This window comes from Mya arenaria, chromosome 4, assembly GCF_026914265.1.
Source record: "Mya arenaria isolate MELC-2E11 chromosome 4, ASM2691426v1".
Classification (NCBI taxonomy): Eukaryota; Metazoa; Mollusca; class Bivalvia; order Myida; family Myidae; genus Mya; species Mya arenaria.
Genome location: NC_069125.1, coordinates 2,981,975 through 2,999,591, shown reverse-complemented (window position 1 = coordinate 2,999,591; position 17,617 = coordinate 2,981,975). Strand labels below are relative to the sequence as shown.

General features: G+C 34.9%; 1 protein-coding gene across 1 annotated transcript; it reads left to right on the top strand.

Moving 5' to 3' along the window:
- Nucleotides 1-1,048: 1,048 nt before the first annotated feature.
- On the top strand, nucleotides 1,049-17,540 carry LOC128230335 (ankyrin-1-like). The gene is made up of 6 exons (XM_052942526.1): nucleotides 1,049-1,177; nucleotides 1,456-1,517; nucleotides 7,699-8,080; nucleotides 8,516-8,584; nucleotides 12,685-12,796; nucleotides 13,201-17,540. The coding sequence occupies exon 6, from the start codon at nucleotides 14,509-14,511 to the stop codon at nucleotides 16,339-16,341; it is 1,833 nt and encodes a 610-aa protein (XP_052798486.1). The 5' UTR covers nucleotides 1,049-1,177; nucleotides 1,456-1,517; nucleotides 7,699-8,080; nucleotides 8,516-8,584; nucleotides 12,685-12,796; nucleotides 13,201-14,508; the 3' UTR covers nucleotides 16,342-17,540.
- The last annotated feature ends 77 nt before the right edge of the window (nucleotides 17,541-17,617 follow it).

The window sequence follows — 17,617 nt, the reverse complement described above, 5'->3', positions numbered from 1 at the left end:
ACTTACTTCAATGAATTAAAACGTAATATTTATATGTCAAAATTTAAGTGGCTTACTGCATTAGCACTTTTTATTGACACACACGCACAGCTACTGTTCGTTCAAACGTCAAGTCAGTGCGTTTATTCTCTAAAATTAAAGTACAACATGAAGAGATTAAGGTTTATAATAAAGACAATATAAGGCAAAGGCTCAAATAAATAATAGAAAATATAAATGATAACCTATTGGCAAATTAAAAAAATACATATACATATATTAGATGTATAATCTGCATCATTATTATATAATGGAAGAGTCACTTGTAATATATGTTTATTCCGAGCAATAAATACAGTTATACTAAAATGCAATGTATAACATCTGGGACCAATAATACATTTTACTCCCAGATAACATATATAACAAGAGTTTTCAACCTTTCTGACTTTCTGCCATTTTACGATAAATTTATGGCATAAAACATTATTACAAATATACAACGAATTTCATTATAGTGCATTAATAATACAACATATTTCTGCACTCCTTCAGTTCAGTAATTGATATTCATGAAATGAGTCGAACATGCACTCTTGGAAACTTTTTATAGTATCTATTTATTGATGGACAATACATCAAAGTGAACTGTCGCGTACTAGGAGAACGTTGTCCGACAATTATCAAAATAGCTTGATTTCTTACACACTGTGAAAAGAGGAAGAACAGTAAGCCAACTTTGAAACATTTTTTAAAACATACAATTTTCATTTACGACTTACACTTGCCTTCTACAAACTTCATATCTTTTTAAAAAAAACAAAACAACAAAAAACAAAACAAACAAAAAACCCTTAACATCTTTGTAAATAAAAGTTCATTATGTTTATATATATCATTTCATTTTGTAATAAATTAAAGGCAAATCAGATCGTCAATTTTGTTTACCAAACATCTGCAACACATAAGCCATAAGTCATTTCAATATCTTGCTAGGGGCCGGGAATTAGGAGACCGGATGAATTGGATAATACGGCGGGAGAACGGGAAATAGTATCGCCCACGAAATAGGCTACAAACTACCATACAGTGCATGCGTTTTATTAAAACGAAAGTAGATATTTTCGGAAAATCCCGGGTTAATATCACCTTGATGGATTTATGATGAATTCTCTTGCAAGTTATGTCAATCACTAAGGTTTGGTTATGTTGGTTTCGCTAATATGCTTAGAAGTTTTAACTTTTAATCTATAAATTACAAAAGCTTTAGAAGACAGAGCAAGGCCATGTTTCTGAAGTTGACAAATTTAAAAATCTAAGTCAAAACAAGTCTCGTCAAGACTTGAAATAAAACACTTATGAATATATATGCCCTTTTTATTGACTTTATTGAGTTTTGATTTATTCAATTTGTTTTATTTGTTAAAATTTCTATACAACGTTTATTCATATGAGCTAAAACTGTTATTTCGTTAGGTTGGCCAGTGAAGCAGGTTTGACGGTACATGGAAAGAGTACACAGATCCTCCCCTATACATGTATGTGTTTACAAAATACTAAGATATTTAATACGTGTACGATGGTTAACATGCAATTTAAAATTGCTGGCAATCATCAGTTAATGTTATTTCATGCATATAACATTCATTATATAGCTGTGTCACTGTTGAATTAAGTGATTTTTTGTATCAGATTTAATTTTATTGAAATTTAGTATTGATTTTATGAGAACGATCTTGCAAAGTCAATAAAACATACTCCTTAAACGTTAAAAGCTCTAACCACAGGAATTTGTCTAATTGATTGATCTTCTATATATTGGAAATCCAGTCACTTGGTTGGACTATAATCTTGGACAAAAAATCCAGCAAAGAGTTATCTGATGTGTTGTTAACAAGTAGATTTCACATCTTAACATGCCAAGGCGGTAGAAAAATTTAAAAATGCTTTTTGAAATACTTATGTCCACACAAGGAAGTATCAAATTCATTTCATACTTCAAGTAAGCATGCAACACTGGCCTATTTAAGGTCATGGTCAAGATCACTTCAAGGTAAAAATTCAAAGTATACCCCAATGCCTATTGTCGGCGTTTAAAAGGTTTTAATATTCCATGTTTTACATTTGTTAGATAATGCAAAATGACAGATCATAGTTGATTTCATGTTAAGATGCTTTTTTTATTAAATATTATATTATTCATATTTTTTTAAACATCTGAGTGTCATGCTAGTACAGGGTGCTAACAACAGGATACAGCTGAACATCAACTATCCAACATATTGACTTCAAATTTGTGTAGAAACCAATAATCTTGATACTTAATAGATCTCGTTCACAGAATCCTTACTATGGCTATCAAAGTTCAAGTCTTCAATGGTAAAATATATATATATATAAATCTATAGAACGATGATTTTACTACACACAGTTTCACTAAATGTGGACATTACCGATCACCTGCTAGTAAAGAAAATTGTTTTTCGGCCTGTTAGATACAATGTTGTTGTCTTTTATTAGACAATTCATTGTCCTTTACTTTGTCCATCTTGGATTTGCTTGACCCTAAACAAGCTTTAACGTTGATGTATAATTACTGCTATAATAAGATTTATATAACACTTTACTTGCTCGGGTTAAGCCCTCATACATGTATAGTAAGATTGGCACAGCTGTAGCTAGCTGTAGTCATACTGTCATCTCGATTATATTTCGCACTAAATTACTGGCTGTTTCCCCAGTCAGGCTGTATTGTAGACAGGGACATAGGCATATTCCACCTAGATGGTATAGAATGCGAATATTGGCACAAAAATGGCTTAATTAAAGGCTCTTAGTTGAAGCCCTGCTTGGGTTTCTTTGGTCTGAATGAGCTTTTAAGGTAGAATAACGGATACATTTAAATTATGATGTGGTTGAATGTAGTTCTTGTTTAACACAAAATTATGTTTAAAAGTTATTGGATTGCCTTAGATATAAAGGGCTTTGATGTTGTCTTTGACGCTAGATTACATTACATGTTGTCATGAAAAGTATATCAGACACTCTATTGGCTTTAGCAGAGTCCCTGTGTGATACATATGTGTGATCCTAAGATGAACCTAATCGTCTTGGCTTTAGCATTGCTCAGGATATTTGTGCATATAGTTGACTACATCTGTTTTAAAGAGAAAAAACCTTAGTTGGATAGTGTCATTTGTGTCACGGATGGACTTGTTTGTAGCTCAAATAGAGCAGATGTCTGGTGAGTTTTACATCACATGGGCTGAACTGTAGCCACATTTGGATTTAATGAGCTTCACGTTTGCCCTCACAGCGCTCCTTGTGGCATATTCGGACACAATATGGGCGTAACTGATGCTCAAATGTTGTTATTTGGGTACTGGAGTTGCAAAGGCCGGGAATATGCTGAAATTTAAATTTGTTGGACAATGAATGATCTTGCAACAATATGATTGGGTGGCAGTGGACAAGCTTAAGTAGATTTGCTGCCTGGTATGTCTTGCACTATGTAAGATGGAGTGTCGAATTTTATTTACTTATCAACCAAACAATATCAATACAGAAACATGGTAAATATACAATATACACTTACTATTTTTCGAAACATGTTGTAGAGTTTGTGATTACCCCCCCCCCCCCCCATTATTTTCGACATTGAATTGTAATGCTTTTTTGTTCAAAAATGCTTGTATGAATAAAAAAGATAAACAAATAAATAACAGTTTTGAGAGACATACTGGTATTATTTGTTAGATGTTTATTATTTGAAAGCCCATTTCTGTGTATGGACATTTGATTTGTTTTAATGATAGCTCATTCACGTTCAATTTGAATGATTATGTTAAAGTAGTTTTTAAAATTAGTGTCGAATTTTAGGACATTGGATCGGCTTATAAAGCGCCACTCAAACATAATTATATTGAGAACTGACTGGCCTTGGTAAAGTCGCTCTGTGGTATGGAAGGCACAAATTGGTCGTTATGATGATCAAGTTAGATAAGATATCCATACATTTTTTTTCTAAACAGAACCCATTTTGAATTTTGTCAATTGTAGTTAAATAAGTTTGGTAGGCTTGTGATGAATTTGGATAGAAACTGATTTGTTCGTACCACAATCATGTTCGAGTTGTTTTGTTCTCAATGCTTAAAGATACACTCTTACTCCCTATACAATTAATACAATTGTTTAAATACGTATACCAAAATGGATGAATTAATGTCGAAAACAATGGGTCTTATGACGCATAACGACTTTAATTTGAAAGAAAGGTGCAGAAAACACGGTATTTCTACCTTATGAGATGATAGTAGATCGCACCAAATCTTTTAGCTCTCACTTATCATTAAACATTTTGCGTTTACAACTATCAAATACACGGTAAGAATCTTGTTATCGGTTATTAATATTTTTACTTAAATGCATTCGTAAGTAAGAAGTTAAAGATTAATCACTCAAAATGTTTCTTTGTTATACATGTGTATGTATTGATTTTGAATATGAGTGTCACTCTGAGTTAAACGACCCGGTGTACTTCTTCAAATGAAAATAATCCGGGGTAGAAAGGCATTAAACAAATCACACAAATGTGCATAATAAGCCTTATTTGGCGAAGAACGAAATACTATACTGATCATATTGTCAACCAAGCGATAAGAAGAGTACGTCCTGGTAGAAAAGGTTTTATATCTCAATCTCTAAGATCAGGTTTAAATGATGAATGGGATATAATTAAGTTCAGTTTGGTTCGTGATTTCAGATAACAACTAATGTTAGTCTTCAATAGTTTTGGAATATTTAAGGGAGAAACATTCGAATGTAACCATTACAATTTCCCTTTATTTTATATGGACAAATAAAAATCTACGACCAGAATATACATATGTGCGAATGCAGACTATGAAAACCAAACATATTCTAAACGTACCTATTCGAACCCATAGGTTTAGCCAATAAAGGGAGAAGGGGTGGGGTCATGTGCTTTCTATGAAAAAATAAACTAAGAAAATGACATTGGCTGCCATGACATTTCATATCAAATGACGTTCACAATCACGGCAGCATCCAATCTTTTAATCGCGACAGATAAATGAGGCATGATCATATTCCTTCGATAATGATAAAATATATTCTATAAACAGTGTTTTGTTTGTATTTATACATGTCAACAGTTCATAACAACAGCTATAATAAAGCATACTGCCTAGCTTTTAGATAATGGTGACGTCATTGTTTTCCTTTATGACATTATCTGATGGCAATCATTTAATTGTCTTAAATCATATGCAAACTATATTACATACATGCCATCAAACAGTGACAGAACATTTAAAAGTAACATTGTAACAACGTATGAGTTACCATGACAAAGAGTAATGAGAATAATTATCATATAACCTAAAGTTTGAACAAGAAAGTCTTTAAAAAATAAATGTTAAAATAAGTTTATTAAGTAGTGGGCTGTGAATTCCTTTATCTGTATAACAACTAAAATACGGAGACAGTGTACATAAAACGTTTACTAGATGTAGTGACTATATCTATATACATCACAGCAATCTTCGGAATATGTTATCTAAACGTGAACAATTACAATTCAGGTACATTGATTCTCCGTGGCTTAAAATTTAAATATGTGTGGTGGAACAAGACGGCGCAACCCTATGAAGTCAAATGATAATGTTTTTTTATTTGTGCAAATAATACCATTACTCAGCTTAGAAATTAGTGGAGCTATATGTTATGTGTTATTTTGATATGAGATATTTACTACAGAGAAAAATATGTATTCACAAAATAATAATTGCGAAGTAACATCCATCATGCAGGAACTTTTTTTAAAAAAAGCAACATGTTTTCATACTAAACACATCAATCTGAAATAGCATCGTTAATTCTTGTAAGTGTCAGTTTGCACCAAGCAGTGGTTTGCAATAAAATGCTTTAAAATGGTATCGTTCAGATTTGGGGTTTTATAATAACATTTTACGAATTATAAGTTTTTGGATTTAGTCACAGATCTTGTTTTCACGAGTGGCAAATCGATATGGAAAAAATATTTTTTCCATGAGCTAGAGTGTAATACTGAACTATCTTAAACTGAAATCAACAAATGTTACGAACCATTTTTAAATTGAAGAGGGCATTACTACATTGACCTTATTACAGTGGTCTTCATTTGCTGAGGTCGAAAGCGTTAACAAAACAAATATTGATTAAAAATAGTTTAGGTTTAAAATTTGTTGAAATAAATGGCTTAATGGCACGTGAACCCTCACTTTTAGAGATTTGCTTGTAGATACGCTTCGTCTGTGACATGACGATTGATGTGAGGTGATAATTCTAATTTATCCACCAATTGCTGTATGAATAGCTGGGGAAGTTTGTATTAAAAGTCAGAAAACGATAAAATAGAAAATTATTTAATACATGCTATTATACCGAACATTGAATTTATGTTTGAACATTTGTTTACGTCTAGAATGTATTGTACGGAAGCAAATGTTCGATCTTTCAGCTTAAAAGAACGTTTGATAAAATGAAATTGCCATTTCCTTGATAAAAAGTACGCTGTATTTGCATAAAAAACTTTTTTTCAAACATACGCAATCTTTTTCAAGGATCATGCTATTGTTTTGACATAATTTAAAGGTTCAAAGTTGACGTATTCAGTTTTTATTGAAGGGAAAAAACTTCAATTAATTTCAAAAGTAGTCCCTTATGTTAATATTTTCACTCCTTACTTTGCAGAGAAAATGACATTGATAATTTCCGGGCTGTTATTTCATTGATAACACTCCATTTTTCTAAGAATGACATTAAAGAAGTTTAAAACCGTTATCACTATTACCTTTACATACAAATCCATGTTATACCGTTTGCTCCGTCTAAGCATTCGATTTGTGAAACAATTATCTGAAGCCGTCAGCAAACGTTATTTTGATCGACGCTTACGTTAAATATTATACCTTACATAAATGTGTCCCTTCTTTATGTATATAAAGTTGATCGGTCGGTATATCAATGCATTTAAAAAAAAAATCCAGTTCTTATGACGTCAGCGGTTTTTGGGCGGCCCGGACCTCGTCAAAAATATAATATGGACCGCTGACGTCATATAATATGGACCGCTGATTTCATACAACTGGTGAGTGCTGCTTGCAATTTTCACAACGACATTTTTTCCCAAGTAATTATTATTAGATTTGTTCAATAAAACACATCGAAGGCGCTTTAAAATTATTAAATGGTAAAACAAGTGTTCGGTATAATATAAGAAATATAACACACCACTGCGGGCCATATGGCATTATAAGGACCGGCCAGTCAGCCCCCGAAGGTGAATGGATCTCGGCTAACGCCTCGGTCCATATACACCTTCGGGGAGTGACTGGCCGATTCTTATTGTATCATATGGCACTCAGTGGTATGTAATATTTCTTAAATATATTATTCATATTACTGTCCTCCTCTAGAAAGGAAAAAAGTTTGAGACAGAATAAAGTTGATAATTGTATGCGGTTTGCATTCAATTGTATATCCAATAATAAGATATTCGAGGTTATACATGTGTGTTTATGTAAACGTCACTCTTTTAAAGATGGGGGCTGTGATGGATTGCTCTATGGCAGGTATTAACAACGGCATTGCCCTACCTTGCTGATTAATTTTCAAATATAATCACTCGAAATGCTTATTAATTTTGTTGTGTTCCAGCATGGAGCCTGTGGTGGAAAACCAGAATGAAAAGTATTTTCTTCGTCTACACCTGCTGGTGATGAAAGCATGCGAAGTTTTGCGAGCAAAATTTGACTCCATCGTCCCTCCTGCTAACCTTGCGAATCATCTCAAACTGAAAGCACACAAACACATATTACAACAGTTGAAGAAAAGACTTTCAAATAAACAATACACTCTGCTTAATCAAAACCCAGACTCTGGAAAATTTGACATCACTCTTTTAGTTTTACTTCTTAGAAGTGTCTGTAATTTGGATCCAAAACATCCCATATGGAAAGAAAAGGATAACAACAAGATAACAAACACCATGCGACAAGATATTGCAAGCCTTGTGCGGATAAGAAACATGCGAAACAAGGTATTATGTTAACACTATATGTAAACACTGGTAACGTTCATGAAAAAAACCCTGCAACATCCACTCACATAAAACTTGCTAATTCGTTGGTTTAAATTAGTCAAATTTTCTTTTTGATTTGTCAAGGTTTATCTAATTATGACTTTTGAATTGCTCTCATGTGCAAACGATAACCTGTGCGGAAATGTTATTCAGTTTTATACTATTAAACCAAGGTAATGAATCAATGTAAGTAATTTAGGGGAATAATTATTCTGAACTGCAATACTAAAACTTCTTATGCATATATAAGTGTGCGTATTGTGCTAACACATCATTGGTTTGTTGCGTACACCATACGAGTGTAAATACGAACATCATATAGTATATATCGTCACGTGTTTATCGGCGTTACACCTTTATTTTCATTTTGATCTTTTTATCTCTCTCTTTCAGATATGCCATGCACACGTCGCACACTAAACGCAAAAGGAGTTTGAAGATGGTTGGAATATACTCGAACACGTAAGTAGTAGTATAAAGAAATCCTTTCATCTAAAAATGACATAAAAATATACCCTTCCCAGCAGGCACACGCCACCAGTTCGACGTCAGAACGATCAAAACTCCGACTAATTTCGGTTGTAACCGTATATTCCTGGCAATGAACTGACGTTAGGATATCGCAAAAATCCAACGTTTAGTCGACGTCCTTGACCGATGTCATACCGATGTTGTAGTAGGTGGCAACGTCGATTATATTCGTGTTAAGACGATTTTTTAAAAAAGTTTTTTGTCTTTTAGACACAAAATATATTTTTTGAATTCGATGAATTATTGAATATGGCAGCATTGAACACACATGTCCTTAATGCCTCAGTCATATATGCCACGACGGCCATAGGGTCTGACATTTCTACGGCCTATAGCAAGTATGCGGCCGCCGCAGTATTCCTACGGTCACAAACTGTAGCAGTCACAAATGTTAGGGTAGCCGCACAGCGTATTTTAAATTTGTAAAGACAGAAAACATGCTGCTGCTTTATGGCCTTTGTAGGGATGACATACGGTCGCCTTATGGCGTCTCTGCGGCGGCCGAAGAACTTTGACAAATTCCATTGTAGATGCTAGGTAGCAACAAGGCGCCCGCAGGGCGGTCGCAGGAGGAACATACGACGACCGTACGACCGTGGAACCGCTTTACGGCATGGCTTCGGCATGTCGTTTGCTACGGCGAGCTTAGAAATGAAAATAATATAATCCCGCGCTTTAATCCTACGGCGACCCCTATGGCGTTTGAATTATAGGGATACACCCTCCAGTTACCCTGCGGCCACCGTAAATCGTCTGCGGCCACCGCAAGTATCTCTCGATTTTCGGGGCCTACGGCCGCCGTAGAGCAAATGTGACTAAGTTATAACGAGTAGTATATAACGTATAGTTCGAAAACGATGTATATGAATTCCGCGGTGAAGCTATAACAAATATGATATAAACTTATGTAGTAATTATTATCTAATATTTTATGAAAAATAAGAAATAATTATTACTATATTTCATCACATATTTTGCATTGTTTCCGGTTAAATATAACAATTATCTATTTTTGTTTTGTGAAATATAATTTTGTTATATTCCTGTTGGTAAGAAAATACAGCTCAGCTTATTTTGTATACAACTTAATCAAAAAAGTGGGTTAGTTGGCAACATTCCTGCAATTCATACGGATCTTTCAAGTTTTTTAATGATGAATCTTACAATTTCCTCTATTTTCTCTAAATAAACATATTTTTTGATATTCAGTATTTTATTAAACGTCGTTCAATTGTGTGGTTTCTTGACAAGTCCCTGCCCGTTCCATTATATTATTATACCCCCATATATGCTTCAACGACGGCAATAGGCAACATGCGAAATCCCGTTTTATACCCTTAGGGCGATGCATACCGTTAGACATAGCATGATAAATTACCACAGCGCTATTAGTTAATTAACGAGAAATAAGTCAGCATTATTGTGCAATCACGCAACTTTGTAAGAGTTGCATATGTCTCCTCACGTCCCGCCATTACAATTTTAGCTCCAAAGTATTGCACGTTCACCAGAAATTTATGTGGCATTTCACAGTTATTTTTGACCCTTCAATTAATAAAAATGTCCTGAATAATAGCATTAAGTGCGAGAAGTATTGCGCTCCTGCACTCATGAAGTATTTAGGGAATGTTGATAAGCATGTGCTATTGTGAACCTTCAATATCTTAAGCTCTTTGCATTTGAAGAAATTAAGCATGGTCTGAAAAACTTTGTTTCGCATGTAGCAAAGCAAGGGTTGCTCATACACTCATGGAACTTCAGGAATATTGGTCAGCATTAGCTGCTTCGCAATAGCCATTTAGTTTACATTGCACTCGGAATAGAAAGGGTTACGGTCTTTTATTAGTGAAACATGGTCTGAATAACGCTGTGCCGCATGACGTAGCACTTAACCTTTATACACTCATGAAACTGCGTATGAATATTGGTCAGCATTTGTATGATGCACATGTCATTTGTGTCACATTTTGCTCAAGGCGGCGTCTGTGGGAATGAACCATGCCGGTGAAAGCTCCAGTGATGAACATTGCTACCAGTTGCTCTCTTGCCTTACGCTTGGCATTGGTAATAAAGCGAAATTTGGAGTACTCAGTACTGGTATAAATCCAGGAACGTTGTATCCCGCTTTATAACGTTCAGTGTTTTAAATAAGTACTTTTAACTAATTAACTAATTGTATCGGTCTAATGCGTATGTAAATAGGGTTATCGAATGTATAGAAAAATATATGCGCTCGTTCTGACCCAAAATTAATTTGCACTACTCAGCTCCAGAACTCTTGGTTTTATTGCCATATAAATAAAAACACACGCGCATTGTAATCACGACGATCATCCATCGCCGGAACCCGACGTTTTTCCGACATCAACCTGACGGCCTGTGCTTGGTGTGCGTATACTTCATCATTTCAAACAACTTAATATTATAAATACACTAATTGGGTCTATGTGCTCTCTAACGTTCGCCTATGACTTTTATATCGCGCTGTCTGAATGTAACTGAAGATATACCTTTGCCTCTAAAGGTTCCTTCATTCTATCTGAAAATATAATTTCATTTAGTGAGTTTGTATTTAAAGGCCTTCCACGATGAAAAGTTGGTGATTTAAGCCAACAATAAAAATGTTTCATGTTTATTCTAGTTTTGAGAAACAATCTTTTTCAAAAGTAAAAATGCAATCTTTATAACATGTGTTGGGGTTATAAGAAGCTAAGCACGTTCTATGAACGAAGATTTTATAAGATTTTAGCTGAAAAAGGTTTGCATTTTTTCGGGAAAGGGTGTCCAAAAAATAGAGATGGGTTTCTGTCAAACTGCTCTGTACTTCCCAGTCAATCATGCATTGTGGTTTCTTGTAGATCTTTCAAATAAAAATGATAGCTAATAAAATAGCGAAAAATAGAGAAATAGATTCTTTTGCTGGTAAATATTAAACATTTTTCTTAAAAAAGAAGCAGTCACCACAAAGCTTATAACTTTATTGATAGGGTATCCTTGGGCGCCTTTCCCATGATTTTCAATTGCCTTTTGAGCCAATTCTTATTTTTTGTAAAATGTTCTCAACTCCTTAATTCATATTGAAACTCAAAATAAAATTCTGAAACGTTTTATGTTTGGTCCTTTTAGCCAACTTTTTCACTGATCCTTTAAAAAAGAGTTTTGTTACCATTTTTTTGGACCAGGTATGTAAGGCCATATTGAACTACACATATCATACAATTACTATTTAAAATGAGAGTGTAGAGGTTAGCTATTGTGATTACCCTACGCTTATCGTACGCTGCCACTCGTGAACATGTTTGCCCTTTTATTGCATCTTCTGAGAAACAACTTTGCCGACTTATTTCGCTGATAGAAACATAATGACATTGGTCCCTTTTTAACTTTCTAAAGGGTTCCGGCACATTGTAAATGATTGCCCACAAATCTAATGATATTTTGACGACCTTTCCTTAAACCGCAATGGCTTAAGTTTAGATAGTTTGTATAACGTATTGCCAAGTTGTCCTCTACCCCTTTTGTTTAAATGTTCACCGTGGGTTTTAAACTGGGCTCGCTTTATGCACATAGAAATATCTTCTTCTCATAACCCACAATGACTAGAGCTAGGACAGTTTTTGTATTGCATTGTCAGGTGATCCTCCACCAAGTCCGTCTAAATGGTAAACCTGGTGTCGAAATTTGCTCTCCCTAGGGGCCATTTGTTTTTTATAAACTAATGAAATCGTCTTCTCATAAACAGCCATGGCTAATGCCGTGTTTTAACGCATGTTATTAATAAAAAAATATATATATATCATAAGCATACAAAAATGTTAATATTAAAACATTATTATGTAACAAAAGTACATGTTAGAAATATTCTATTGAGGTGAGGTGATTATGGCCATCTTGTATTGTGTATTTGTGTAGTGTATTTCCCTTTGGTCTATATTAATGTTTATAAACAGGGCCCATGTATAACTTTGGCTACTGGGCTTGTCCTTGATGTTTACTTTGTATTTTTGTTAACTTAACAATATGTTTTAAAGGCTATGGTAAAGGTTGGGCAGTCCTGCGGCCAGAATAACTGGAAAACTGAAATAGAAGAACTGAAGACAAAATCCCTTGACCTGGTTACAATTAAGATGAATAATCTCCGAGGTATGATCCTAATCATTAGTGTATGTGATGCATATTTATCGTATGTGCACACGGTACTTCCATAATCATAAAATAAAATAAAATTGCACGAAGTACTAAACTAGTAATTTTTATTTCAAAAATTAAACTGAAATGTTTGACACACGACAGTAAATGATGAATAAAATGTTAAGAATACGATTATATATATTAAATAAGTATCTCGAGGGCTTGAAACATTAGATGGATGTAATTAAATGTATAAGATTACGTACACCTTCGGATGAGCCCTAAATACATTATAAAAGAAATAATGCGTTCGTTGAGTCAAAGTGTACGATATTGGCTTTTTAATATTAAAGACATTTCTACCTTATTTGTTTTCAATCAAATTAGTGTTTACCATTTATTATTTCGTTAAACAGAACAAACACTTTGGTTCCTGAAGGAGATTTGTAATGATGAATTTTATGTGGCAACTTCCCGCTTTAAAGAAGCCAAAAAATTGCTTGATAAAAAACGAATCATCGTTCTGACTGGCCATCCCGGGGAGGGTAAGACTGCCATGGCAGCAAGGCTGGCTCTTGCGAATGATACAAAGCCAGAGAACTGCGTGAGATTAAATTGTGCCAGAGATTGGGATGAAGTTGACTGGTCTTTAAAACTGTTTACAACAGTAATCGTGGATGACATTTTCGGAGAAGGAGCGCTGAATCAAAAGCTTGTACATGATTGGAAACCGGTTATTCCGTTAATGATACTAGCGGCCAAATGGGAAGGTTTGAAAATAATTATTACCACTAGACATTACATTAAAGAGGAAGCCCTCGCAGAAATGGACAAATTAACAATATTTAATGAGAAATATGGAAATGTGTTGCTTTTGTCTTCATCAAAGTTTTTGACGTTCAAAGAAAAGAAAGACATTTTGGAGTCCAGAGCAAAGAAAAATGATTCTGAGAATGTGATGGAAGATAATGGTATCATGTATGACGATTGTGTCCGAAAAGCAGAAGGAGTGGTGGAAGAAGGAAAAACTAAAGATCTTGTCTTTGGCTTTCCCCAGTGTGCGACATTGTTTGTTCGAAGCGAAGAGTTGATCAGATTGGGTTCTGATTTCTTTAGTAAACCGGAAAAACACTTTAAAGCGTTTGTTGATCAGTTGTTCAAAGGGGGAGACGAAAAACAATTCCACAAGTCCTTAGCATTGGTGGCAGTTTGGGCCGAGCAAAACATGAGAATAAAAGAGCGAGATTTGCTAAATGCATTAAAGGTCTCAGATCACATAAAACATGTGGCTGATAGTTTCGGAATTCCAATTAGTAACGATTTTTTGGAAACGTTAAAATCTTCCCTGAAAAGCCATGTTCAGGACCTTTTGCTGTTGATCGAACATTCTGGGGAATATACATTCAGTCACACCGTAAACGGGGACATAGTAGGAGTAGTCCTTGGAAGTCACAACATCCTTCAATGTCTTGCGCTTTGTCCCCGGGATTTCTTGATGGAACGTGTAACAGTCGTACAGAATAACGATGAACTTCGGGTGTTTATACCAGAATGTTATCATGGAGATCTCTGTGAAAGGTTCGCACAAATGATTGGCCGCAAGAACTGCAATTTTGTGGCAAAAGAATCTTCAACACACGAATTTCAGCAGCTTCAGCGTAAAGGTCGACGCTCCAATACCGTTGATGTGATCAGTGACATTGACTTTGGAATTCTGAAACACAATGCGTTTAAAGACGAAATTTTTGACGAAGTTCATCGAGTATATTAAAAAAACCCAGCTTGATAAAGATCTCTTCGCCGTTCCTGTGATTAAAATGACAGGGTACTTTCTTGACTATGGAATCAAAATGAAAGAAATGGTCATGTTCCTTCCAGGATACACTCTGTACGGAGGGCTACGTGTATTGGCGAGAGAGTTGATAGAGCAAGAGGTTTTCCCAAAGGACCAAATCGACCCACTTCTGCTGGCAACACACTCGGGGGATACTGAAATGATGAAATTGCTACTGAGCCATGGAGCCAAAGTGTCAGGCGATACGATTTATGTGGCAATGCACACGAAGAGAAAGAATGAATCTGAAAATGTTCTCGACACAATTGTGGATTTCAAGGGAATTGACATAAATGACAAAGGCAACTCTGTAAACGGAAATTATCCTTTGATAGTGGCAGCAAGCAAGGGTTTCGTCAGTGCAGTTAAATGTCTATTGGAACATGGAGCTGACACAAAGGTGAAAAATGATAAGAAACTCACAGCATTGCACAGGGCAGTTATTCATAAACACACCGATATCATCCAGCTTCTTATTGATCATAAGGCCCCTGTGAACGAAAAAGGTGGGAAATTGAAAAGGTCACCCCTACATATCGCTGCTGACCTGGGAATGACAGAGGTCGTCGAAACATTTTTAAAGTGCAAAGATGTCAACATAAGGATCAAAGACCATTGCGGGCATTTTCCGATATTTCTTGCAGCGATTAGGGGTCATTGTGAAACAGTCAGGGTCCTCTTGAATCATGACAAAACTCAGGATAGTCTTAGGATTGCATCTTATGGCAAGAAATCTTTCATCAAGGGCATGTCACTGTTTCATGTCGCAGTTTGGAAAAACAACCGGAAGCTGATCCAGATGCTAATTGACGAGAGGGCGAATCCAAATGTGAAAGATTTCTTTGGACGGACCCCACTGTTCTTTGCAATTATGACCAACAAGAAAACTGCGACGCGCATGTTGTTGCAATATTCGGACAAAGCAATTGCTGAAAAACAAGGATACACACCATTACACGCCGCAATCCATAAAGGAAATATCAAAGTGGTAGCAAAACTTGTTGCTGAAGTAAATGTGAACGCAGTTGATCATTTCGGCAGAACACCACTGCATGTTGCATGCGAAAAAGCCGATGTAGATACCGCGTTAATGTTGCTGAATCAATGCGATGCAGATCCGTTTATGGTTACAAAAAGGGGCGATACGGTCTTCCATATTTTAAGACGAAAACATGGAAACCAAAGTCACCAGGAGCATTTAAGGCGACGTCTTATTGAGAAGCTTTTGCTTGAGAAAGACCCAACGATTTTTGAACGAGTGAAAAATATGCCCAATAAGAGAAACGTTTTTATAACGGACATCGCGACGTTGCAAGAGACTGATGAAAGAGATATCAAGTTACTGAGGCAAAGTATAACAACTGTCTTTGGCGCGATTAACGATGATGATGATAATGATGATTATGATAATAACGGAGCTGGTATATCGGCAAAATCTTCGAAAACAGTTCTACATAGACATGCCAAAAGGCGGAGCATTGATGATGATGATGATGATGATGATGATGTTGATTTGGATGAGGAAGATGATTATGATATTTTTGATCATTATGAAGGTGATTTCTCTTTTGGTGATGATGAAGATGATGATGTTGATTTTGATGATGATGATAATGATGATGATGATAATTTTGATATTGATGAAGATGATTTTCCCGATGATGATGATGATGGAGATGATGATGAAGATGATGATGAATATGATGATGATTATTATTATTGATTGATTGATGATGATGATGATGATGATGATGATGATGATGATGACTTTTAGTTAAAGGATATTACCACATTGAAGATTAGTTTTCTAATATGTCAACCTTTCTGTATAAGCATTAATTTTGCATACGCAGATAGCTTTGTTGTACAATTTATGTTTATCATTTGACATTGGCTGTGACACGACTGATATCCGAATACCTCATGCACAAGTAATATATTGGTGTTTTCTGGTTAGTTTTCCTACTGATTCACTTTTTAAGTCGAGAATTAAAACGTACCTGTTTCCTGAAACAGTTTTAATGGTAACATTTGCCCCCAACTCTCAATAAACATTGAGCACATTTTACATGTCTAAGGAAAATCTATATTACGAATTATACACCAATATAAGCTACTCTTGGTTGTTTTAAGAAAACAGTCGAGTTATTGTCATTGTCTTGGTGTTGTCGGTTTTAACTTAGCTATAACTAAAACATACTTCCAGATATTAACATAAAGGTTGTACACATGTTCACGGTTCACATTTTGAGCACGGTCCATAACTCTGGCTTTAATAAATGTGCCCCTTGATAGTTTGAATTGAGGCAATAACTAATTTTGCCGTAATTTAATAAACGTTCGAGGTATTCACATTACGTTTTGTACACATGTTATATGTTCGTAAACAAGTAGCAAGGCCCATAACTCTGCCATTATTTATTGTCAATCAATGTTCCTTGATAATTTCTTATTGTCTGAATACAAGCACGCGATATACACATGAAACAGTTTGCCAATGTAACTTGGGCAGAATACACATGAGCAGCAAAGCCCATAACTCTTAGCTTTGATCCTTCCAGTCTTATTTTGAAAAATGGATGAAAAACTATAACTTGCACGCAGACAAGGTTCACAAGTTTAGCAAGGCTCGTGACGTTTACTTGAATAATTGTGAAGGTATGCCCTATGTTCGACTAAAAACAACAACTGACGAGCGTTGGCGATCGCTCTTTGTTGTTTTGTATTTTAATTAGAATTATATTATTAGTTGTGAGTTAAAATTAGTAAAAGATATTAATTTAGAAATTAAACTTCAGTTTTTACTATTGTATAAAGAATTTTGTTTTTATAATACATGTTTTACAGATAATCGCTGTTTACATATGTATCATCTTTCTGAATTTAAAACATTTTTGAGAATAATATTTGTGCAACTGAACAGTATTGTTTTAGTACCCTTTCCTCTGTTTCGTCGCACAAGCAGAAAAGCTATTTACTCTCGGTGTGGAATTACTCTA